This window comes from Tympanuchus pallidicinctus, unplaced genomic scaffold, assembly GCF_026119805.1.
Source record: "Tympanuchus pallidicinctus isolate F22 unplaced genomic scaffold, pur_lepc_1.0 scaffold85, whole genome shotgun sequence".
Taxonomy (NCBI): Eukaryota; Metazoa; Chordata; class Aves; order Galliformes; family Phasianidae; genus Tympanuchus; species Tympanuchus pallidicinctus.
The window spans coordinates 8,690-33,150 of record NW_026294808.1 but is presented as its reverse complement, the minus strand read 5'-3'; the positions used below and the strand labels follow the sequence as shown (position 1 = coordinate 33,150).

Sequence of the window (24,461 nt, the reverse complement as noted above, 5' to 3'; positions counted from 1 at the left end):
CAGTGACCGGTGCTTCCTGGGGATAAGTCTTTTTTTCTACTTTCTATCCCAAGTCCTTTCCTTTCCACGGAAACAGCAGAAGTGTTCCTTCAGAGCTGATTTACCCCTGCTGTGTTTCTTTTCTCCTTTTGTGGATGAGCAAGTGCCCCTTTAGGGATGAGCATCTCTTTGCTCCTCCCATTTTACAGCTCATAGCGGGGTGCCCAGGACACCCCACAGTTGTGGGGAGCAGCTGGCACAAGAGAAATAAGTCTTGAGGCTGCAGCAAAGATTTTGGGTCATTTGCAGTGGCTCAGTGGGAGCTTGCAGAGGCAAAAAGCAGCTGGAGATGTGCTCTGCAGTTCTGTGCTGGTTTGCAGATTCCTCAGGAGTTGTCCTGGGTCTCCTGGCTTCCACCAGGAGTGCTCCTCTTCTCTCCACAGATCACATCCCAGGTGCTGTCTGTCTGTCTGTGGTAGGTACCAGAGCAAGGAGGCCTCTCCGTGCCATTGTTGCAGTGATTTCAGTCTGTGGCACCCACATTGGGACGCATGGATGCTCCATCTGGATGTTAATTTTCAGGGGGATTAAAGCTTGTTGGATTATGAGCTCTTTCCTTATTATATGAATTTTGTGCAGTTGAGTCTTGCAGTATCTCTATCATTCACTCTTCTGCCATGAGGTGGGATGGTGCAACGTCCTGTTCTTCAGACGAACTGTGAGTGCTGCCCAGATGGTGAATGAGGCAAGGGATTCACTGCTTCTGACTGCCAAGAATCCTGGGCAACAGTTAGTAGGCCAGTATTTTCTGAGAAGGAATTTATTATCATGTATTTGTTAATGTTTCTGTTAACACCAGAACACTCTGGGGTGTGTTTTCAAACCAGGGTTCCCAGTCCTGCTAACAAACAGTGGGGTTTGTGCACACACCTCCGTGGGCTCGCGTGGAAACAGACGTCAAGCATCAGAAGATTCCTGGGTGCGTGTTTAAGGCTTACTGCGTTCTCTGCAGACTGAAATGGGATTTTCCTGATGCTGTAAATTCTGATCTTATGGAATGTTTGTACTGGGAGAAATTGCTCTTGGTGGCTCGGGTGAACCTAATGAGGTTCAACACGGCAAAGTGCAAGGTTTTGCATTTGGGCCGGAAGAACCCCAGGCACCCGTACAGGCTGGGAGGAGTGGGCCTTGAGAGCAGCTCGGCAGAGAAGGACCTGGGGGTCCTGATGGACGAGAGACTGAACATGAGGCAGCAGTGCGCTCTGGCAGCTCGAAAGGCAAATGGGATCCTGGGCTCCATCAGGAGAGGGGTGGTCAGCAGGGACAGGGAGGTGATTGTCCCTCTCTACTCTGCTCTTGTGAGGCCCCATCTGGAGTGCTGTGTCCAGGTGTGGAGCTCCCAGTACAAGAAAGACAGAGAGATCTTGGAAAGGGTCCAGAGGAGGGCGACTAAGATGATCAGGGGGCTGGAGCACCTCCCCTATGAGGACAGGCTGAGGGAGCTGGGCTTGTTCAGCCTGGAGAAGAGAAGGCTGCGGGGTGACCTCATTGCAGCCTATCAATACCTGAAGGGAACCTACACCCAGGAGGGGAGTCAACTCTTCAAAAGGGCTGACAATAGCAGGACGAGGGGAAATGAATCCAAGTTGAAGGAGGGAAGATGGAGGTTGGATGTTAGGGGGAAGTTCTTTACAAGGAGAGTGGTTAGGCCCTGGAACGGGCTGCCCAGGGAGGTTGTGGATGCCCCGTCCTTGGATGTGTTCAATGCCAGGTTGGACGGGGTTCTGGGCAACCTGATCTGAATGTGGATGTTTGGTGGCCCTGCTGGGCAGGGGGGTTGGAACTACATGATCCTTGAGGTCCCTTCCAACCCGGGTGATTCTGTGATTCTGTGAAATAAATGCTGGAGTTCTTCAGTGCAGAGCTGTCACGGTTCTGGTCTGCCTGGTGCTACAGTGGAAGAGCCTGGGCTGTTCTGGAGAGAACTCTGCTCATTGTGCTTAAGCAGGAGCATGGCCCTGCGCTGTTATTCAGGAGAAAAGCTGTTCTAATCAGCCTTACCTCAGGATCTTGTTTCTCAAATCCAAGCAAGACAGGACTGTGCATGCGTGTGCATTGCATATAATGCTGGTGTTTGGTTTCATGAGGTTCACAGATTGGTGCCTGCTTGCTCTGAATGCTCTTGGAATGCCATGACTCAGTGTCTCACTGACAGTGTGACAAACAGGACCTGGTTCTAGCAGGTTTGTTTCCTTGCCTAGCTTTATTTCCACTGCTGGGTAACTGTCCCTGCAAGAGCTGCTCAACAAAAGGAATGAAATGCACATTTTACTGGAAAATTACCGCTGAGTTTTGCCCATTTCCTTTAAATGGAAAAGTGAACCTAACATGCCTTGCTGTTATCAAGGGATTTGTTTGCTGGAGGCAAGCTGAGGAATGGTGCCTGGGGCCTGTGGGCACAAATAGATCCCAGTTTCCTGTTCGTGCAGCAGCCTTTAAATGTTGCATTAGCAATGTTAGTAAGGCCAGACAGATCCAGGGACGTCTGTGCCCGGGGCTTGAAGTAAAGCTGGAGAAAAGCAGAACAGTGTAGGGGAGCTCGGGGTTGCAATTTAGGAAGCGGATACTGAGGGAGGCTAAAGGCTTTGCTAATACTTGGCTGGATGTAAGAAATGTTCTGTGCTAAGAACGTGTTTTCCATGTCAGTGGTGCACAGCATTTGAGGTACTTAACTCAGTGCAAATGAGAAAAGCTGATGCTTTTTGTCTACTTGGTAGTGGAACAAGGAAAATTGAGGAAGGTTTTTAGAACAACTTTATTCTTCACATCTTTCCAGGAAAAAAAACCAATTCAGTCGGCCTGGGCTCTGTGTCATTTGTTATGTCTGAGCCCTTGGAGCTGGATTTCTGCTCTTGGCTTTTCACAGGAGATTGGGCCAACAGAAAACAGCTGATCCAGGAGCTCAGCTGGATCCAGGCCTACCTGCTGCTTAGTAAGTCCCTCCAAGCTCAGTGAAAAACTTCAGTTTTCTTCTCCAAGTTACGTTTGTCTGAGTTAAGCAAGCACTGAAGCAAATCTGTTTACCTCTGTTTTTCTTTCTGTGCTGCTCTTTCATTTCTGGACCTCCTGTAAGAATGACCACATGCTTTGCTTTTCACTGATTCTGGGGTATCACAGTGAACTTTCTCGTCACGTATCTCGTCGTGAGCCATAGTTAAGGATGGAGGAGCTTTTCCTCCCTGCACATCTGCTGCTTTCCTGGCTTTCAGTAGAAACCCCCTTGTGAGCAGTGTAATGGCTCAACCCTTCCTGCTGAGCAGCACAGGGGGTTGTGGCTGAGTGCTGACAGTGACTGTGCAGGGTGGGCTGGTGCAGCACACAGCTGTGATGGCTCTTTGTTCCTCACTGATCCAGGCCTTTTTCAACTTAGTTACGTTATTTTGGTTGTTTCTTGTTTTTTAACATGATGTGCAAATGTAACGACCTGAAACCCGAGAGAGAAGAGCAAACCACAGCTGCTCTTGGTTGTGTCCAATGAATAATTCAATGAGTCCCTCTGTATATTTCTAAGAGATTTGAAGTGGTCTCTGGATCGCTGCTCATCTCATTTCACACTGCCCTGCAGTGTTTTCCCTTTCGGTGCCCTTTGGCTCTGGTTCTTAACTCTGTTATACAGGCTCCACTTCAGATCTTCTTCCAAGGCCCTGCACCTGAACTGTTGTCTGCTGCAGAATCTCTTGAGTGCTTTTAGCACAACGTCCCCAAGCTCCTGCTCACCGCTGCAGTGCCGTCCTCAGGGAATTCCAGAAGCTCTGCTCAGTGTGGCCTCTTCTGCCTTCCAGCAGCACGGCCTCAAGCAAGCAGCTCTCTGCATTTTCGTAGCATGCTTTCTCTCCACAGTTGATTTTCAGCATTCTGGCTGATAGAGTTACCACTCTTCTCTGGACCTGATTCAAAGCGATATTAAAATGAACGCTCTTCTAACACAGTTCACTAAAGATGAAGTTCATATTGTAGGAGTCTGAGCATGGGATCATTTGCTTGATGCGTTGTTATTGTGATGGACTAAGAGCTAAGATATTTTTAAAGTCACGGGAGCTTTTGTGTATAAGAGTTTGGTATGAATAATAACGTTTCTGGGTTTTTACTCAGGGGGGTGCAAGTTTGTGGCACTCTTTCATTTAATTTTGGATGGCACTTGTCTGAAAACCACGCTATGCTCATTTCTGGTTTGCAGATAAGGCACTTTTAGGGCAAGCTGATAATGCACCAAAGTCTCTGAAACCCTAAAGTTGTGGTTAGCATGAAGTGTAGGAAATTAGGTCGCCATTACCTCACTGTTCTGTTGTGGTTTTTTAATTTATGTTCTAAATTTTAAATCCTGTCACATCTCCTGTAGTGGCCACCGTTGCTGTTTCACCAGTAGAACCCAAGATGGACGGAATCTCAAGCTGGCAGCTTGAGGAAGCCTGAGCCTGAAGGCCTGAAGCTTCAGAGAGGTGACTTCACTGCATGAAGGCGGCACCAGGAGAGAAACAGCAGGAAACGTCTGAGTGCAGACTCATCTCTAACACTGCAGCAAGAGGTTAGATTTGGGATCAGAGTGTTTTGCAGAGCTCCTGGTAGGAGTTGCTCTCTGGAGCCACAGCTCTGCAGTTATTTGCCTTCTGGAAATGCATATTTATTTGGATTAACTTCACAGGGAGTCTAGACAGTGCTAGCTGGGTCTTGGCTAGCTGACTGTTAGATGTGTGAAACGAGGTGGCATAAATTTGCCCTCACAGCTGTAAGTAGTGAGGTGAGAGTTAAACTCACCATGGGGAAAGGCAAAGGTGGGAATGCCTGCCCAAAACCAGCCTGGAATTTGAGTGTGGTGAGCACATCCCTCATGCTAGTGACTCTAAACGCAGCGGTTGCTTTGATTTACTATTTGTTTGTCACAGTGATGATCCTTGTAGGATCAGTAATGATCCAGGGCACTGCCTGCTCTGCACAATATGAGGAGTCGGACTCCATGCACACAACCAGGTGGTTGCATCCAAGACGGAGTTGGGGGTTAAAATGATGCTGTTCTGTGTTGTCTGAGATAGCAGAGAAAATGCAGTAAGTAACAGCCTGCTTGCTGGAGCAAAGTGCTGCAAGGCACAGACACATGGCTGGTGCTGGGTATGTGTGCAAGCTGGAGAGAGAGCAGTGGTGCTGGAGTTGTGGGTGTCTCATCAAACTTGCACAGCAGTTGCCTGGTAGATGATATTTTTGTATTCCTTCTGGTATTACTTTGGTACACAGGACTCCCAGCCAGAATCAGAGCTCTGAGGTCTGTTTTGAACTTTGTTAATACAAAACTCTCTCACTTCCCTGCTTTCTTAGCTGGTATGGACAGACCAAACTAACCAACCCCACTGGAGCCCTAACGCTCCTTTTGCAGCTACTTCAGACCTCTGCCATCTCCCATTGCTTGTCTCTGTTCTGGTGATTTGGTCTGCAGACTTCAACGAGCTTTCAGTGATGCTGTTGTTGCTGTTGTTTTTAAAGAGGGAATGCCCAAAGGGTTCCGGTCTGAAAAGGGCTCACGCTTGCACTGTGATCAGGAGCAGCTCAGGGGTGTTCCTCGTTCTCACTTGGCCCCAAGTATGAGGTGAGCTGCTTTCTGCAGGAGCTGACTGGCATCACACCCAGGTGCCTTTGGTTCCCACTCAGCCTTATGACTGATGCAGGAAGAAAAACTGGAGTGGTGGGGCTGGGTCATGTGTTGGCAGTACCCCAAATAACAGAAGAGAAAGACGGGCAGGGCGCTGCAGGTGCAAACCTCTTCTCTTCCTGCTGTTGCACGTTTGTGTTATTCTGGATAAAGCAGAGCAACCCGGCCTCGTCTGGGGTCTGCAGGCACAGCTCTGATGGAAGAGGCAGCAGAAGGGCTGTTGGAACATGACTGTGGTGTTTTAAAGTAGCAGCTGAGCACAAATGTTTGCTGTTGGGCTTCTTGGGAGAAGGGGCACAGGCAGATACAGCTCCCACGGTGCTCTGTTAGCTGGCGTCTGTTGTGAATGCTGAAACCTCAGGCCTCCTGTACTGACTGCAGGTTTTCACTTTACTGGGGTATTTGCAATGCATGGTTGTCATACTGTAATACTCGGATAAACTTTTTTTCTGTCTCTGGGTGAGCACTTCCACTGCCCCCTCCTGCTCTGTGTGATTCTGGTCTTTCAGCTAACTTTTGACTCCAAAACTTCGGGGAGTTCATCGTGCCTCACTTTCAGACTGACCATTTGATCTCCTTGACAGCAGAAGTAGAAGATGCTTCACCACCTCCCTGCACTGCTGCACTCCATGCCATCCTGTAGGGCTCCTCTGTGCAGCTCTTCAGTGCTGTGAAAGGTCCTGTAAAGGATCGCATTGCTTGGCTCGGTGCTGAAGGCAGCAGGGCACTCAGTGTCCTTGGTGTGCTGCAGCAGCAGTGGAAACAAGGGTGAGCCAGCTCGTGTGCATCTTAGCTCTGGCAAGGATGATCAGAGCCATAGCTCAGCAAGAACCAGCATTCCCTCTGCAAGTGAAAGGTCAGGAGTGCAGAAAGCTCACTGCCTTTTTAGGAAGGTTGAAAGTTTGTCTCCCCCCCCCCCCCCCCCCCCCCATCCCTTTTTTTTTTCCTGAAAGGAAAGCACAGAAGGATATTTTCTTATGCAAATATGAGGTGTTTTGCTGAGAACATTTTATGTCATCTGTTTTTCCATTTTGGAAGGCTAGGAACCTCTGGGTCAAATCCATTCAGTCCTGCCATCTGCATGACTCACCAGTGGCCGCTGTGTTTGGTGCCCACCCACCAGAAAGAAAACCTGTGCACATGTGTACACATATGTATACTTTCTCTACCCAAAAAGCACAGGCACAAACAGTCTGTTACCAGTCATTCTGCTGGAATGGGTGGAAAGATGTTCTAAGTAGCTTTTTTCTTGCAGGAAGCTTTGTATCTAGAAATAAAAGCCCCTTGTAGATGTGTGCAAGTGTTGATGAGATCTAAATTGAGAAGATTTTGAAAATCCAGATGGAATTTCTGGTCAAAACACCCTTGCCAGCTGAGAAAGCAGAGTGTAGTCGTGCCACAGAGAGCTTGGGCTCAGTCAGGCTGAGGGAGTGCTTGCAGTGTCACTGAAGATCCCGAGGCAGGGGGGAGGTGGTTATAGGGGTTATAGGGTTCTTCGTGCTGCCTTACGTCTTCAGGATTTTCTCAAAGCCAGCCTGGACATTTCCTATGTAATAAATCCCCTCTTTAAAGCCCACACCAGTCGCACCCTGTGTTTAACTATAGAATGAGGGAATGAAATGTGTTGAAGGCCGGGTGGAATTTTGTTCCACGTCTGTTCCATTAGACAGTTTAGCAGATGCAGTTGCTTTTTCGTTCCATATTGCTACTAATGTCATACTTTTGTCTGACATTAATATCCATATTTCTTTTGTATTAATCTATTCAGTTTACATTACAAGAAAAACTCTGTAGGAACAGAAATTGATTTTCCTGATTAGCACAGGATCTGGCCATAGTTCTGACACTAGAAATAGTGAGTGATGGAAGCAATAGCACAGGATGTGGCCTTTGTGAAGGCATCTCAGCTGGCACAGTAAGTTACAAAGCATCAGCATCAGAAATGTTTTCTCACTCACTTGAACGGTTTCTCTTTCCCACAAACACCTGTGAAGTCCTGCCTTTCTTTCTTTTCCTTGGAGCTTGTGTTAAACTGCACTTGTTGCTGGCATTTACATTCTGGGTTTTTCTGGAAGGAAATGAATGGGTCTGGTACACACGTGAAAGCAGATAAACGAAGCATCACGTGTGGTGTCTAAAATGATGTGTCTGCTCGTGAACATGCATGCTGCCTTTTTGAATCTTGAGATCAAATGTGGCCCGGGGTGGTTGGGTCTGACACGTTTCTGGTCAGAACCGCTGTGAGTAGGGTTGTGTGAGTGCCTGCACTTGGTGAGAACGTGATGAGAAAATTGGATGTGAAGTCTGCCCATAAATTTGATTTATATCTCTGTCTCATCCTTTCTTGGCAATTATTTCAGCAGGCCCCAAACAAATAGTCACACATCTTATAGACACAGTGATGGTCTGATGGTTGGTTGTTCACACTGTCACCAAACCCCAGCTGTCTGTTTTTAAGACAGCGAGGCAGAGCTGTTGCTCAGGTCCTTCTGCATCGTTTGTTGTAATGCAGTAAACTGTAAATGACAGCATATCACTACTGCAACCTGCTCTCCTAGGTTTCGATTTTTGGAACTGTGAAGCAAGAGCTGCAAGATTTTGGAGGCTGATTATAAGGAGAAGTTAATTGTTATTTCTTACATTTTAATCTGCTGGGTAAGTTAAAGCAGCCAAGAAGGAGATCTAGGGTAGAAATGGTATGCAGTTACACACTGACAAATCTCTACCTGTCCTCTGTGGGAAAGCTCTTAAAATGTTGCTTGTTGTCTTCTGCTTGTTATCTGAAATGCTACTGGAGGCAGCATTTTGTTTCTCACTCCATGCTGCAGCATTCTCGCTTGTCTGCACAGCTGACCCAATCCTGAATGTCATCAGGGAGGAGGTGTTTAACTTGTGACACCACTAATCCTTTCCTTGAGGCTTTTTGTTTGTCCTGCACAATGTCCTCCCATTGCTGCTATGAGCTGGGACGTTCTCAGCCCAGCAATGAATTTGTGTGACTGTATATGCACTCAGGTCTGTTGGCTTTAACGTTTAAGATTGGTGGCTGCTTCAGTATCGCACTGAACTGGGACCCGAGGCATTTTCATGTGTACAGCACTGTGCCTTGCTGCAGCTCTCTGCCCATGGGCACAAGGCGCTTGCTGCAAGTGCCTGGCTGTGCGTGGGGAGCATCCCAGCATCCAGCCGAGGCCTTGTCACAAACTGAGGAAAGCTGCAGCTCCTGGTTGGTCCGTATGTGTGTCTTCTCCTCGTGCTGATGCTCGTTTCTACGTTGCTGATACAGATGCACTGGGATAGGGCTGTGTGCTGTGGAGAAGGCTGCACTGCTGTCAGTCGAGCCCAGAGTCTGCGTTGCTCTTGGTGCACATTGGCGTCAAGCCTGTGTAGAACATCGCTGCCCTCGGCTGGAAGGACTGACAGTCCTGGAATCACATCTCGTGGCTCACAAAGGACCCCAGCCTCAAGGTGCTCTGCTGCCATGGCACGGCGGCCTGTCCTGTTGTCCCTAGAGGCTGGTTTGTGCCTGGTGCACGGTGCACTCAGACTCACGCGAGCCTTCCGTCAAGGGGGCAGCTGTTACTCTGGGAGCAGTTCCAGCCTGGGCTTCTGCTGGAGCTCCGTGGCGTTGCTTTCTCGGGTTGGTGGAGAAGTGGACTTCCCCAGTGAGAAGTACAATTTCAGAAAGGGGCACAGAAAGAACCCAGAGAGAAAGCAAGGCAAACCTCACAATGACTGCCACAAAACAAGTGCTACAAAGAGAGAATTCACTGCCAGAAATAGCTGACAGTCCAGTGATAAAGGACTCCCCTTCCCTTCCCTTCCCTTCCCTTCCCTTCCCTTCCCTTCCCTTCCCTTCCCTTCCCTTCCCTTCCCTTCCCTTCCCTTCCCTTCCCTTCCCTTCCCTTCCCTTCCCTTCCATCTATCCTTCTTTCTTTCTTTCCTCCTTCCTTCCTTCCTTCCTTCCTTCCTTCCTTCCTTCCTTCCTTCCTTCCTTCCTTCCTTCCTTTTCCAGCTGACTGATGGCTGCTTTCTTTGTGGCCACAGCTCCTGAGGAGCGCTGAGAGCTGGGAGGAAACAGGGGAATGTTGCACCCCCTGCAGGATCCCGAAAATCAGTGACGCGGGGCAGGTGCTGGGAGGAGCTGCAGGGTGCAATGCTGGCAGCCGAGCTCCGCTTCTGGGAGCACGATGGACTGCGCCTCTGAGAAGGCGACTGCAATCACAGTGAGCAGTGGCAGCAGGCACACCAGGTTTGCAGCACTGCCTTCCTCCCGTCTCTCTCCACTTTCAGATTCTCGATCCAGCCCACAGAGCCAAAATCACAGAATCACAAGGTTGGAAACGACCTGCAAGATCATCCAGTCCAACCCCCCTCCCATTGCTATCAGTACCACAAGCACTAACCCACATCTTGTAGCTCCTCATCCAGGCGCCTCTTGAACGCTGCCAGGGACGGCGACTCCACCACCTCCCTGGGCAGCCATTGCAGTGCCTGACCACCCTCTGAGAGAAAAAGTTTCCCCTCATGTCCAACCTAAACCTCCTCTGGTACAACTTCCGGCCGTTTCCTCGGCTCCTACTATTAGCCTGGGAGAAGAGGCCAGACCCTTTTGCACCACAGCCTCCCTTCAGGAAGTTGTAGAGTGCTATGAGGCCTCCCCTGAGCTCCTCTCCTGCAGACTGAACCATCCCAGCTCCCTCAGCCGCTGTTCATAAGACTTGTGCTCCGGACCCCTCACCATTTCGTTGCCCTTCTCTGCACACGTTCCAGGGCCTCCATGTCTTTCTTGCAGTGAGGGGCCCAAAACTGAACACAGCACTCGAGGTGCGGCCTCACCAGTGCTGAGTACAGGGCACAATCACCTCCCTGCTCCTGCTGGCCACACCATTTCTAATGCAGGCCAGGATGCTGTTGGCCCTCTTGGCCACCTGGGCACACTGCTGGCTCGTGTTCAGCCGAGCATCAACTAACACCCCCAGGTCCCTTTCCTCTTCACAGTCATCCAACCACTCATCCCCAAGCCTGTAACGCTGCATGGGGTTGTTGTGCCCAAATGCAGGACCCGGCACTTGGCCTTGTTGAACCTCATCCCATTCACCTCGGCCCAGCGATCCAGCTGATCCAGATCCCTCTGCAGGGCCTCCCTGCCCTCAGGCAGATCCACACCACCTCCCAACTTGGTGCCATCTGCAAACTTACTCAGGGTGCACTCAGTGCCTTCATCTAAGTCGTCAATGAAGATATTAAACAAGATGGGCCCCAGCACCGACCCCTGGGGGACACCACTTGAAACAGGTCTCCAGCTGGACTTCACTCCATTGACCACCACCCGTTGAGCACGGCCCTCCAGCCAGTTCCTTATCCAACGGAGGGTAAAACTGTCCAAGCCATGGGCAGCCAGTTTCCACAGAAGGATACTGTGAGAGACCGTGTCAAAGGCTGTGCTGAAGTCTAGGTAGACATCAACAGCCTTTCCCTCATCTACCAGTCTGGTCACCCAGTCGTAGAAGGAGATGAGGTTGGTCAAACACAACCTGCCTTTCATGAACCCATGCTGGCTGGGCCTGATCCCATGGACGTCGTGTGATCTCTCCCAGGAGGATTTGTTCCATGACCTTCCCTGGCACTGAGGTCAGGCTGACAGGCCTGTAGTTTCCCTGATCCTCCTTACGGCCCTTCTTGTAGATGGGAGTCACATCAGCAAGCCTCCAATCCTCTGGAACCTCTCCAGTCAACCAGGAGCCAAGAGCGGCTCAGCGATCACCCCGCCAACTCCCCCAGCACCCTAGGATGAAGCCCATCCGGTCCCATGGCCTTGTGACTGTCCAGATGGAGGAGGAGCTCCCTAACGGCCTCCACCTCCATCTCCGGGGAGACATGCTGCGTGTCAGACCAGATATCCAGATCAGGGCACAAAGTGCCCTGAAGATAACAGGTCTGACTATTAAAGGCAGATGTAAAGAAGGCGTTGAGGACCTCAGCCTTCTTCTTGTCATCTGTGGTCACATTCCCCGCCGCATCAATTAGAGGATAGAGATTATCCTCGGTTTTTCTCTTGCCATTGATATATTTGTAAAAGGATTTCTTATTCTCCTTTACTGCAGTGGCCAATCTAAAAGAAAAGGAAGAAAATGTGCTAGTAGTTCTTTCTTGGTTCCTGTTGCAGAGCGAATGGTTGCCTGCTGGTCAGAGCAGGACGGTGCCTGCTGTCTGCTGAACCTTACGCAGGAGCGCTGGTGCTTTTGCATCATGCACTCCCACCCTTGTCCCCTGTCCTGTAGGGCACCCACAGCCTCTGGGCACCCTGGGCCAGGGCCTCGCTGCCTTTGGGAGAGGAATTCCCTCTGCACATCTACCTCAATTTGCACCTTTTGAGTTTAAAGCCATTCCCACTCGTATGATTGCTGTCAGCCAATGCCAAGTGGCACACAAGGCCTGGCAGCAGGTCAGGTAACGACACAGCAGCACGTGGACACCTGTGGTGTTATGTTGTTTATTGGTAATCTCAGGTACATGACAGCAGCGGTTCTGCAGATGTCCGACGGTGTCCCAAACCCGCATGCTGGCGGTGCTCTCACCTCCCGATGGAGAGTGGAGGGGAGCGGAAGGGCAGATGTAGTGCTGCGGGGTGCTGGGGGCTGCTGGCCGAGGTCTGTTTCCCCCTGGCAGTGGTCTTCCAGTTATCCAATGAAGCCCCTGAGCTGACGCCCCGGGGGGGCCACTCCCACCGCCTGAAAGATGCTTGAGGGGAGGGAGAGAATGGTGCTCGGGGCGGCTGTGGGCTGCTGAACTGCTCACGCTTCCCCCAGGCCGCAGTTGTCGGTCTGCTGGGTAATTGCCCCAGGCCAAGACCCTGGCGGGGCTGCTCCCACCTCCTGAAGGATGGTGGAGAGGAGGGGGAGGGCAGCGAGGAGGCCTGGGGGGGCCACTTCCGTCCCCTGAAGGATCGCAGAGGGGAACGGGAGGCTGGTGACGGCGCCCGGGGAGGCCGGGGGCTGCTGGGCCGGTCCTGCTTCCCCCTGGCAGCGGCTGTCCTGTCGGACCGTTTCCCCAAGTCGGCACGCTGCGCGGATCGCTTCCATTCCCTGACAGGTGATGGAGGGAACGGGGATGGCAGAGGCGGCGCTGGGGGGGGCTGGGGGCTGCCGGGCCTGGTCTGTTTCCCCCTGGCAGTGGTTTTCCAGGGGTGTGATGATGCCCCCGAGCTGAGAACCTGGGGGCGCTGCTCCCACCTCCTAAAGGATGATGGAGAGAAGGAGGGGGGCAGAGGTGGTGCCGGGGGGGGTTGGGGGCTGCCGGGTCTCTCAGGCTCCTCCGAGGCAGCGGTTATCCAGGTGCTGGACGATGCCCCCGAGCCGACATGCTGAGGAGACTGCTCCCGTTCCTTGAAGGATGGTGGTGGGGGATGGGGGGGCGGTGTTGATGCCCGCTGCGGCCGGGGGCTGCTGGGCCTGTCGCTCAGCTGCTGGGGAGCAATCGGTTTGGTGCTGGCCAATGACCGCAAGCCTCCACCCCCAGCTGGTTCCTTCCGTCCCTTGATGGATGGTGGAGGAGGACGAGGGGGTGGTGTTGATGCCCGCTGTGGCCGGGGGCTGCTGGGTCTGTTTCTCATCTGCTGGGGAGCAACCGGTTTGGTGCTGACCGATGACCACAAGCCTGCACCCCCGGCTGGTTCCTTCCGTCCCTTGATGGATGGTGGAGGAGGACGAGGGGGCGGCGTTGATGCCCGCTGCGGCCGGGGGCTGCTGGGTCTGTTGCTCAGCTGCTGGGGAGCAATCGGTTTGGTGCTGGCCGATGACCGCAAGCCTGCACCCCCGGCTGGTTCCTTCCGTCCCTTGAAGGATGGTGGAGGAGGACGAGGGGGTGGTGTTGATGCCCGCTGGGGCCGGGGGCTTCTGGGCCTGTCGCTGATCCCCCGCGATGCAGAGCCCGGGCTGGGGGGCCGCGGGGGTCGAGGCGGGGGTAGCTGAGCCCGGCGGCTGTTCAGCCTGACAGGGGCCGCTCTGCTGGTGCCCTGCGGCTGGTGGGCAGGTTGTTCCCGCACAGATGGTTGGTGGTTTGTCCGTCTGTCGGGCCACTCGAGGTCAGCAGACTCCTCCTCTGACGGCGAGCTGTAGCTGCTGCTATCGTCCCGCGCTCCGTCAGCTGCAGCGAGGCGCCTGCGGAGAGAAGAACGTGCTGAGGGCGCAGCAGAGCCCCTGCTCTCCTTCCTCATGGCAAAGAGCCGCCCTCGGCTCTCAGCCCGTCTCAGGCCCAGCACTAAGAACGGGCTGCAGGAATGGCCGCGCCACTCCAACGTCTGACAGCACAGATCTCAGACCATGTGAGCCAACGGCTGACCCGCCTCTCTGTGCTGCTTTAACTACAAATGCCTCCTGGCTCACGGCAGCCCTGCAGTAAAGAGTTGGGCGGGATGGGGCTGGGGGTGAACAACAACTCACTGCTTCCTCTTCCTGCACCACCAGAAAAGAACGCAGCACAGAATCATCGCTAGCAACAGGGAAACCGGCACAGATGCGGCAAGTTCCAGGTACAACTTCTGTGCATCTTTAACTTGCTCGGCGTTTGCACGTCCTTCGTCATCCACACCTGCAGGAATAAAGTGGTTGTTGCTGTGTCTCGTGCCACACCGGCAATCTCGCAGCAGCTCTGACACGGCCACAAAATGCTCTTCTCATTTTGCTGGCCTCCTGGAACAAGTGAAAATCCCCAGGCTGCAATGCTTTCCCTGATTCCAGGGGGAAGCTAAGGGAGTTCCCAAAGGCGCTGCACATCAGCGCACTCTGGAGCCTCTGTTCTGCCTCTCAGCTTTGTTCTCACTCTGGCTCTGCCACCGTCCAAATGTTCCTGGGCCATGGATTTGCTCCTTCTTCTCCATCATGCTCTAAGATTGCTTTTGCACTCGCCCATCCTCGCCTCGTGAGGCTGGGCAGTGCTGCTGCAGGCACACCGTGACCACCTGGGGCACGTTGTCTGACTAAAGAAAACTCCTTAGAGCAGAAGGAGAGCGTGTGGATCTCTTTAACCAATTGTGCTATGAGTGACATGGACAAGAACAAGCCCTGAGCTCCCCCCTCCCACTGGGAACCCACTCGGAGGCAGAGTCAGGCCCTCCCTACAGGGACCTGAACCTGCCTCTCCCTTTTTGCCTTTCCCCCGGCGTGGGCACAACTTGCAGGCTCCGAGTTTTCTCCCCTTTATGAACTCCTGCCTGATTGTTGCTCACCTGGATTCTTCAGAAAAAAACCACGGATCCAGTTGTACTGGGCTTCCTGGGGCTCTAACAGCACTGTGAAGGATGAGAGAAAGACAAAGTCTCAGCGTGGTGCAGCCAAACAGGAGGCAGGACGGGGGGGCTCCCTCTAGGGAGTCAGTGCGTCCCTCTGGAGCTCAGTTTGCAGGAGGGATCCCGCTGCAGGCTGCTGGTGTGCCAGGCGCCTCCAGGGAGGCACAGCAAGATGTGGAATGCAGGGACTGTGGGAGGGAGGTACGTCGGAGGGTCCTATTTCCTCTCCTCCCCTGCTGAATGTGGTTCCCCTGGCCAAAGTTCCTAAATCCCTGGGAACTGGGGGTGATGGGAGGGGAGCAACCTCTGACCACAGCCACGGAGCTCTAGGAGGGGCTTTACCTGGAGCGCCAGTCGTGTGCTTGGCCTCTGTTTCTCCCAGAGGGACGTGCGCTGTGCGACGGCTGCCTGCCTGAAATGCATCCCTGTGCTCAGGCTTTCCGTCTGCCTCTTTAGAAAGGAAGTAAGAGAGTGGGGCTGTAAGTAACTGCTTCTCATCAGGAAGATGGTATCTGCAGGAGGCACCAGTTCTCTAGACACGTCAGTAGAGTTTAGGAACAAAGCCTGGGCTTTTTGTGGTGCACTCCATTCCTGCTCCAAACTGTGTGCCATCCTGTGAGACAAACTCAAGTGCTGCACACTTCCCAGTTTGCGAGCACAGACAGCAAGACCTGTCCTGCTGGGAGACCAGCAGCTTGCAGGCAGGCTTCTTGTGCGATTCTGGCAAGCTGCAAGATGATGCCACCAGCCAGTTCAGATCATAGGGCTCTGGTCCATCCTGTCCTGCTGGGCACGTTACAGTTTCTCCATGTATCTACCTAGAAACTCCGCTTCCCCAGTCTTTCAGTGAACAGAGAGACACCCACCCTGTGCTGCCTTCTCCTTCATGATTTTCTTCAGGACATGGGAGAGCCTCTGAGAATATCTTCCAGTTCTCGATGTCTCTTTCCATATCTCAGGACCTTAACAGAAAGCACGAAAATACATTTCAGACAAACAAAGGATTGAACTGAATGGTCTTTTTGGTGAAGTCAATAAAGACAACAGCCGCCCCTGGGACGCCTGTGGGGCTCCGGCACGGCAGGCAGCCAAGGATTTTTGCCCGGCCTTCCCTGCAGGCACTTCTGCACCCAAAGGCTGAGGAGAACTTTCCATCACACGCTGCCATCTACGCAGCTGCGGAGCAGAGTTATGCAAGTGGCAGAGCTGCCAGGTGGGCAGCTGGCTGGCGCTCAGCAGCTTTCCCCATACTCTCTCCAGGTTGTGTGAAACAATCCTCAGCAGCAGCATGGAAGAACATCTGGGTTTTCTTACTGGAGAGATCTGTGATGTTACAGAGACGAAGCCAACAGGACACTGGGAGCTCGCAGCACCCAACAAACGGAGTAGAAATCACCGGGCAGTGAAAAGCTGAACCCTGCCTCAACTGCCAAAACCACATACGAGCAGAGAGCGTGAGATGAAGGCTGGTGGCTCACCTCTGGCATCCTGTCCAGGCTCAGCAACAGGACTCCGCTTTGGTACTTCACCGAGAAGACCTGCAGGCACAAATGTGATCAGACACAGGTGAGGACAGCTTCCACTGCACCTTGGCGCCTGGACTTTCTGCAGTGACCTTTGAGGACTGGTGGCAGGTCGGGGAAAGACATGGTCCAAACGGCAAACGTAGAGGTTCTCTCCTCCAAAGAGTGGCCAGGGCTGCTTTCCCACTGAAATGGGACAGTTAGCCAAGTAAAGAAATACTCAGGACTGTTCTGTGTACAGAACAGGGCCTTTAAGGCACAAAGAGACTTGAAAGACCTTTGGAGGCTCTTAAGTACCTGCATAAACTACAACTCCACTAATTTCTCCTGCCTTCGAAGACACTCACAACTTACCTCTGGGTTTCCCCTGAGGCACAAAAGCAGTATCCACCCAATCCTCGGGATAAGGAGCATCAGCGCCATCATCTAGAATCAAGAACAGGTGAGACACGTTCCCATGGCATGTCAAAATCTCCTTTTCCCCTGGTGACTGGGGAGGGGTCAGGTAAGGCGATGGGAGACTCGGGCGGTGATCGCCAAGGCTGCAGAGCGGCCAGGGCGACCTGGAGCCTGGCACTGGGCAGCTTTCCAAATGCTCTCTCCAGGCCACGTGCAACGCGCCGCTGGGACCGCTCGGAAGGACACACAGCCATCAGGGCTTTCGTACTGGCAAATCCCTGCTGCATCTCACACTAAAGCACTGGAGGAAACGATGCCTGTTTGTTGCTCTGGGCTCTGGCCGGCAGGCTCTGTTGGGAGCTGGGATTTGTCTGCGGGGAGCAGCAGGAAGCCGGAGCAGAAACGCTCCCGCTGTTCCCAGCACACATCTGCTGAGCTCCTCCAGGACACCCCGGGCAAAGAGCTGCTCAGCCAGCACAGAGCCACGGCCCGGCACGGCCTGCAGAGCATCGCTCCCTCACGCCCTCGCCCGGCTCCCGCAGTGCCGCCCGTCCCCCCACCCCAACAGCCCCACGGCAGGCGGCCCCGGGGCACAAGGGGACGAGAGCCCGGACCTCTCGCCCTCGCCACCGCTCAATTTCAGCCCCATCTCTGCCCACCCACCTGCTGGTGCTCGCCACGGAGCAGCACCAGTCTCCTGGGAACACGTGGCCGCCAATAGGAGGAGGAGAGCAAGGCGGGCGGGGGCCGCGGCCCCCCACACTCGTGCCATGCTGCCACCACCAGCGCTGCAGCCAAGTGAGTGCCGACAGCCGGCACGGAATGCCTGGGGTGGGGGCTGAGCATTGTGAGCTCACGGCACCAGGCTGAGCATTGTGAGCTCACAGCACCAGGCTGAGCATTGTGAGCTCACAGCACCAGGCTGAGCATTGTGAGCTCAGGGCACCAGGCTGAGCATTGTGAGCTCATGGCTGTTCTGCCACCAGGGCCGCTGCCCCTGCGCTCGCTGCTGTGCTGGGCGAGGATTCCCAGCCCTGCGGAGCAGCAGGAGGCCACTGACTGTCATGTGGAGCGCTGGAACGGCCGGGCTGGGAAGGGACATTAAAGGGACATTAAAGACACAGAGATGCTGTCAGAGCAGAAAGAAAATCACTGCAGTGTTGTTTGTGCTGCTTGGTGCAAACCAAGAGATTCACTTTGCTCTTTTGATGCCGAAACAGAAGCCAGTTTTTTAGTGCCGTTTCCCCTTCAACCCTCCCCACCCCAGCCTCTCTCCCCTCCCCTCACCCCTGCCTCTCATTTTCTCCCTCCTCCTTCTCCCCTCTCCTCCTCTTCCCCCCATTTCTCCTTTCCCCTCCCTTTCCCCCTTGCCTTATGCTCAACTTTCCTCTCCTGCTCTTCACCAAATTCTTCTGCATTCTCCGCCTTTTGCTGCTACTCTTTCCTTGCTTTCCTTTGCAATGCTGTGCTTTTCTCTCCACATTTCTTGCCACCCATTTTTTTCTTAGCTCTTATTCTTCACTTTTTACTTGGCTTTTTTCTCCTATTCTCTTTGCCTTTCTTCTCTTCTCTTCTTTTAGTCATTTTTTCTCTTTTCATATATCCTTTTCTATCTCCTCTTTTTTGCTTTCTCCTTCTTTTTCTTTTCGATTTTTCTTTTTTCTCTTTTTTTCCATTAAATACCTGTTTTCTTCTCTCTTTTTTTTTCTACTTTTTAATTTTTTTGCTCTTTTTTTCTTTTGTTTTCTCTTCTTTTCATCTTTTTTTCTTATTTTTATTATCTATTCCTTTTTTCTTTTCTCTATTTTGTTTCTTTTTCCTTTTTTCTATTTTTCATCTTCTTTATCTTTTTTTTTTTGTCTTTTCTCTCTTTTTCCTCTTTTATTTTCCATTCGCTTTAATCTTTTTTCCTTTTTTTCCCCCTCTTTTTTCTCATTTTTTCCTCATTTTTCTCTTTTACCTTTTTCTCTCTTTTTTTCTGACTTTAATCATAGGTTTTCCTTTAACCCTCCCCTCAACCCCCCTCCCCTCTCCTCTTCTCCCACCCCCTCTTTTCTCCCTTTCCCCTCCCCTTCCCCCTACCATTACCTCCCCTGCCCTTCACTTACCTTCTCCTCACTTCCTCCTTCTTCATGCTCCTGGCTTTTGCTGCTACTCACACCAACTCCCAACACTTGCCTCCTCTGCTTGCTGCTCTGCCCACTGCCTCTCAGCTCTGCTCAAGCTTCACGCCGCCTGCCTGCCCTTCTCTCTTCCCTTCAGGCTTTCCTCCCCTTGCTGAGCGAGGCCATGCCCAGTAGCTCCCCTTCAACCTCCTCTGCACTTTGCCTTCCTCCAAGAGATGCTTGCTTCTGGCCCGCACTCCTGCCCGCTGCCGGCCCACAGCCCGCATCTCTTGGGAGACGGCAGCTGCCCTCACCTCCTCCCAGCACGGCTTCTCAGCTTGGCATCAAGCCCACAACCCAAAGCAGCTCCTCTTACCTTTGGGCCCAGCTTCTTCTCCTTCCGCGCAGCTCCTGTGGCAAACCGGGGCTCAGCTCTTCCCCATTCCTCCATTCCTGCAAGGTTGCACGGTTTCATTCTTTGCCTTGCCTTGCTTTGCTGTGCTATGGTTAGCTTTCCTACTTGCTCTCTCTACATTTACATGCATTGCTTTTCACTTTTTATTCTCTTTCTTTCCTCTATTTTCCTTACAACCCTCCCCGTTTTTGTTGTTGTTGTTGCTTGTTTGTTTCTTGGTTGGTTTTTCTTTTTTAGTCTTTTTATCTTTTCTTACTTTTTATTACTTTTTCTTTCAGCCCCCTGAAGTTACTTTATATCCACCCTTTGGCCCCCTTTATCCCCCTTATCATTTCCATATCTGGGCCTTTACCTATGCCTCCTCTCCCCACATTACCCTACAGCCCCCCCGTAGCCCCATATTACCCTATACTTTACTACAGCCTATGCAAGCCTCCTGTAGCTCCCCCACAACCTTTTATAACCTCATATCTCCCTATGTCCCACCTCTACCCCTCCACAGACCCCTATTGCACCTGCTTCTCCATATCACACCTATAGCCCCATCTAGCCCCATATCCCCCTCTAGCCCACCTATTTGCCCCCTACAGACATCTATACAACCACATTCTCTAATATCCTCCCCTAGCCTCTTATATCGCTCCCCACAGCTCTCCCCAGCCCCTGGAGCTCCTCCACAAACCCCCTCCAATGCTTCCTATAGCACCATGTTCCCCCTAATCTCCTCACGGCCCTCTATTACCCCAAATCCCCCTAGACCCACCCCTGGAGTCCCATATACCCCAATCCCCTACCACAGCCCACTTCAGCCCCGTATGCCTCCCTATACCCCAACAGCCTTCTGCAGCCTCCCGCAGCCCTCCCCACAGCTTCCTAGCCCACCTCTACTTCGTCGTCAGCCCCCTGTATCTCTCACACAGAATCACAGAATTGTAGGCGTTGGAAGGGACCTCCAGAGCTCATGGAGTCCAACCCCCTGCCCAAGCCGTTCCTACAGCAGGTCGCACAGGTCGGCATCCAGGCAGGTCTTGAACATCTCCAGAGAAGGAGACTCCACCACCTCCCTGCAGCCTGTTCCAGTGCTCCTCCCCTCACTGTACAGCCGTTCCTTCGCACATTTGTGCAGAACTTCCTATGCTGCAGTTTCCAGCCATTTCCCTTTGTCCTGTCTCCACTCACCACTGAAAAGAGTCCGGCCTCACCATTCTGCCCCCACACCTCAGATACTGATAGACCTGGATCAGCTCCCCTCTCAGTCTTCTTTTCTCAAGGCTGAACAGACCCAGTTCACTCAGCCTTTCCTCATAGCAGAGATGCTCCAGGCCCCTCGCCATCTTGGTGGCCCTCCACTGGACTCTTCCCAAGAGATCCCTGTCTGTTTTGTGCTGGGGAACCCAGAACTGGACGCAGTGCTGCAGATGAGGCCTCAGCAGGGCAGAGCAGAGGGGGAGGATCACCTCCCTCCACCTGCTGGCCACGCTCTTTGCAATGCACCCCAGGACGCCATGTTGGCCAGCAGGGCACACTGCTGGCTCATGGCAACCTGTCGTCCACCAGGACACCCAGCTCCCTCTCCATAGAGCTCCCCTCCAGCAGCTCCTCCCCCATCCTGTACCGCTGCATGCAATTACTCCTCCCCAGATGCAAGACTCTATACTTGCTGTTGTTAAACCTCATCCGGTTTCTTGCTGCCCAGCTCTCCAGCCTGTCCAGGTCTCGCTGAATGGCAGCACGGCCTTCAGCCAATCCTCCCAACTTCGTATCATCAGCAAACTTGCTGAGGGTGGCCACCATCCCCTCATCAAGGTCATTGATGAAGATGTTGAACAAGACCGGACCCAGCACCGACCCCTGGGGACACCGCTGGTTACAGGTCTCCAGCCAGACTCTGCACCGCCAACGATGACCCTCTGCGCTCTGCCAGCAGCCAGTCCTCAACCCACCTCACTGTCCACTCGTCTGTCCCACAGCTTTGTTATAAGGATGTGGTGGGGAACAGCATCAAAAGCCTTGCTGACATCAAGGTAGGCCACATCCACTGCTCTCCCCACATCCACCCAGCCAGAGACAACATCACAGAAGGCCACCAGGTTGGTGGAGCACGACCTCCCCCGGTGAACCCATGCTGACTGCTCCTCATCACCTCCTTTTCTCCCAGTTGTCTGGAGATGGCATCCAGCACAGCTGTTCCATCACCTTTCCAGGGACAGAGGTGAGGCTGACTGGCCTATAACTGCCTGGATCTGCCTTCTTGCCCTCTTTGAAGACTGCACTGACATTGGCTCTCCTCCAGTCTTCAGGCACCTCCCAGTCCTCCAACACCTCCCAAAGACACCGAAAGCGGCTCAGCAATCACCTCTGCCAGCTCCCTCAGCTCCCATGGATGCATCCCATCGGCTCCCATGGATTGGTGAACATTGGTGCTGCCTGGGCGCTCCCGGACCACCTCTTCCCTGACTGCAGGGAGGTCTTCCATTCCCCAGAGCCTCTCACTCACCTCCAGGGTCTCAGATTCCCAAGGGGGAGCTTTATCACTGAAGACAGAAGCAAAGAAGGCATTCAGTATCTCCACCTTCTCAGTATCTCCGCCTTCTCAGCATCCCCCGTTACCAGCACACCCCCGTCACTTAGCAGGGGAGCCACATTCTCCCTCGTCTTCCTTTTACTGTTAACATACTTAAAAAAGCCTTTTTTATTATCCTTTATCCCCTTTGCCAGATTTAATTCCGGGTTTCCAGTGAAACAACAGCTGGACCACCTGGTATCTGTGTTCAGGCCCACCAGGCCTTCTCCCTAGCAGTTCTCCATGTCAGTCACAAAGCAGTGCACTCCCATCACAGCCCCAGTCCTGACTTCTCTTGTAGCAGGTTTATTCTGCACCATTACTTTTGCTCTGTGAGGCTGAACCTAGAGAACAGCGTCCAGGTCTGGGCTCCCAGTACAAGAGACAGCTGGACATACTGGAAAGAGACCAATGGAGGGCTACCAAGATGGTGAAGGGACTGCAACACCTCTTCTAGGACAAGAGGTTGAGAAAGAAGGGGCTGCTCAGCCTGCAGAAGGGCAGCTCAGGACTATTCCACCCAGGGCCATCAATCCCTGCAGGGAGAGGCAGACAGGACGGAGCCAGGCTGCATCCCGTGGAGCCCAGTGCCAGGAGCAGAGGTTGCCACCAAACATCAGGAGCACTCCTGCACTGTAAGCGCCGCAGCACTGGCACAGGGACCCAGAGAGGCTGCAGTGTCTCCTCTTGGAGATCTCCAAACCCATCTGGACGTGGTCCTGGGCACCAATTCTGGTGGCCCTGTTGGAGAATCACACGGGTTGGAAAAGTGACCTTAAAGATCACTGAGTCCAACCACGACCTGACCACACTACCCCAACTGACAACCCTCCTCCAAATCACGGCCCTGAGCACCACAACAAATGGTTTTTAAACACAGTCAGGGATGGTGACTCAACCCCCTCCCTGGGCACTGCAGTGCTTAACAACACTTACCGTACAGAAGTTTGTCCTGATATCCAACCTCAACTTACCCCATGTCTGCGCGGCCTGTGGAACCCACAGGTGTGACAATGGGCTCTGGCTTCTGGGGTGCTTCTCAAAGGAAACCAGCGCATGGCGTCAGGAGCAGAGGAGGAAGCAGCCGATCCTGCCGCTGATGCTGACATTCTGCGTCCCCCCAGGACTCCCACACCTTCCTCTTCCCAGGAAGAGGCCCGCACGGAGCGGGGCGGAGCGGGCTCGGCCTCGCTGCGGTCCCCCGCGTCTCCGCCCTCCACATCGTCCTCCCGCAGCTCCAGCCGGGGCCCGAACCTCCCGGGCACCGGAAGCGGAGCGGGCGCACGGCGCGGAGCGGGGCGGCGCCGCAGGCAGCCGGGACGGGGCCATGCGGGACGCGCGCGGTGATGACGCAATGACGGCGAGACCGCGGACAGGAAGAACCCTGCGCGGAGCGCCCGCCCCATTCAGCGGACCGGCCAATGGGAGAGCGAAGGAGGCGGGACAGAGCGCGGGCTCTCCACCAATGGCGGACGCGGAGCCGCCGTGATGGAGCGTGTGATGCTGCATCGCCTCGCGTCCCCGCCGCAGCCCGCCCCGTACCTCGGGGACGCCGGGCGGTCAGGGGAAAGCGGCGCAGGAGCACTGCCGCCGGCCCCGCTCTTCCCCCGTCGGAACCGAGCCGTCCTCCGTCGTTGCGGCGGGGCGCCACCGGGCTGCGAGAAGCGGCGGCTGACCGCGAGCGGCGGGACCCGGCCGGTGTCCGGGAGCGGCTCCTGGCTGAGCCGGGCAGCCCCGGAAGAGATGGAGCGACCGCACGGATCGAGACGCGTTCGAGCCCGGCACGGAGTCAGCAAAAGCCTTCGGCTCTCGCCCGATTCCAATCATCGACGGCGCTGTGCTGAGCTGCTGCCCCGCAGCCGCAGTCTCCAAGGGCCGGTTTCCATCTGTGTGTCCCCGTGCGGTGCTCCCGGAGCCGTGTGAAGCCCACGTGGAGCCGCTTCGTGTTGGCCCCGAGGAGGGAAGCCGTGAGGGGGGATGATTGTTCGGGTGGGAGCTGGTTGGGAATACGGTCGTTTCTCTGTTTATTGCTTCTGTGTTAAATGATTAAATGTTTAGCGTTCGTTTTTCAGCACTTCTGTGTGCAGTCAATTCTGCAGCTCCAAAGGGGGGGGAAGGAGGATCGGAATGGGGGAATAGGAGCGGTGGGACGGGGTGGAGGGGAGAAGGGACGCTTAGGGTAAGAATAGGGGGAGTCGCTTGGGGGGAGGGGAGGAAAGAAGCCCCTGGTAGTCAGAATGGGGAGTTTCATGGGGGAGGGAGGGGGGATGGAGAGGGGATTCGAGGGGTCAGAATGGGGGACTGAGGAGGAGTCCTGGGTGGAGTGGTAAAGAGGATCAGGGGGGAAGCGAGGGGTGGGACGGGGGGGGGGGGGGCGGAAGGGAAGGAGGAAAGGGACCCTGGGAGTCAGAAAGGGGAACGAGGGGGGGAAATGAAGCGGGGGGTGGAGGAGGACTGCAGAGATCAGAATGGGGGAACTGGAGGGGA

At 53.8% G+C, this 24,461-nt stretch overlaps 1 protein-coding gene across 1 annotated transcript; it reads right to left on the bottom strand.

Annotated features, from left to right (window-relative positions):
- Positions 1 to 12,160: 12,160 nt before the first annotated feature.
- On the bottom strand, positions 12,161 to 23,380 carry LOC128074199 (nascent polypeptide-associated complex subunit alpha, muscle-specific form-like). The gene is made up of 9 exons (XM_052669807.1): positions 22,949 to 23,380; positions 16,847 to 16,918; positions 16,585 to 16,678; positions 16,448 to 16,507; positions 15,836 to 15,931; positions 15,312 to 15,419; positions 14,910 to 14,972; positions 14,125 to 14,272; positions 12,161 to 13,842 (listed from the first exon to the last, which is right to left on the bottom strand). The coding sequence occupies exons 1-9, from the start codon at positions 23,378 to 23,380 to the stop codon at positions 12,258 to 12,260; spliced, it is 2,658 nt and encodes an 885-aa protein (XP_052525767.1). The 3' UTR covers positions 12,161 to 12,257.
- Between the last annotated feature and the right edge of the window lie 1,081 nt (positions 23,381 to 24,461).

What these genes read in the sequence shown, in the direction of transcription:
- LOC128074199 (XM_052669807.1), bottom strand. Translation starts at nt 23,380, where the DNA reads ATGGGGCGGGCGCTCCGCGCAGGGTTCTTCCTGTCCGCGGTCTCGCCG. An exon ending in ACAGGCCGCGCAGACATGGG is followed by an intron (nt 16,919 to 22,948) that starts GTAAGTTGAGGT and finishes TCTTGATTCTAG; the next exon opens with ATGATGGCGCTGATGCTCCT. An exon ending in GCACACGACTGGCGCTCCAG is followed by an intron (nt 14,973 to 15,311) that starts GTAAAGCCCCTC and finishes CATCCTTCACAG; the next exon opens with TGCTGTTAGAGCCCCAGGAA.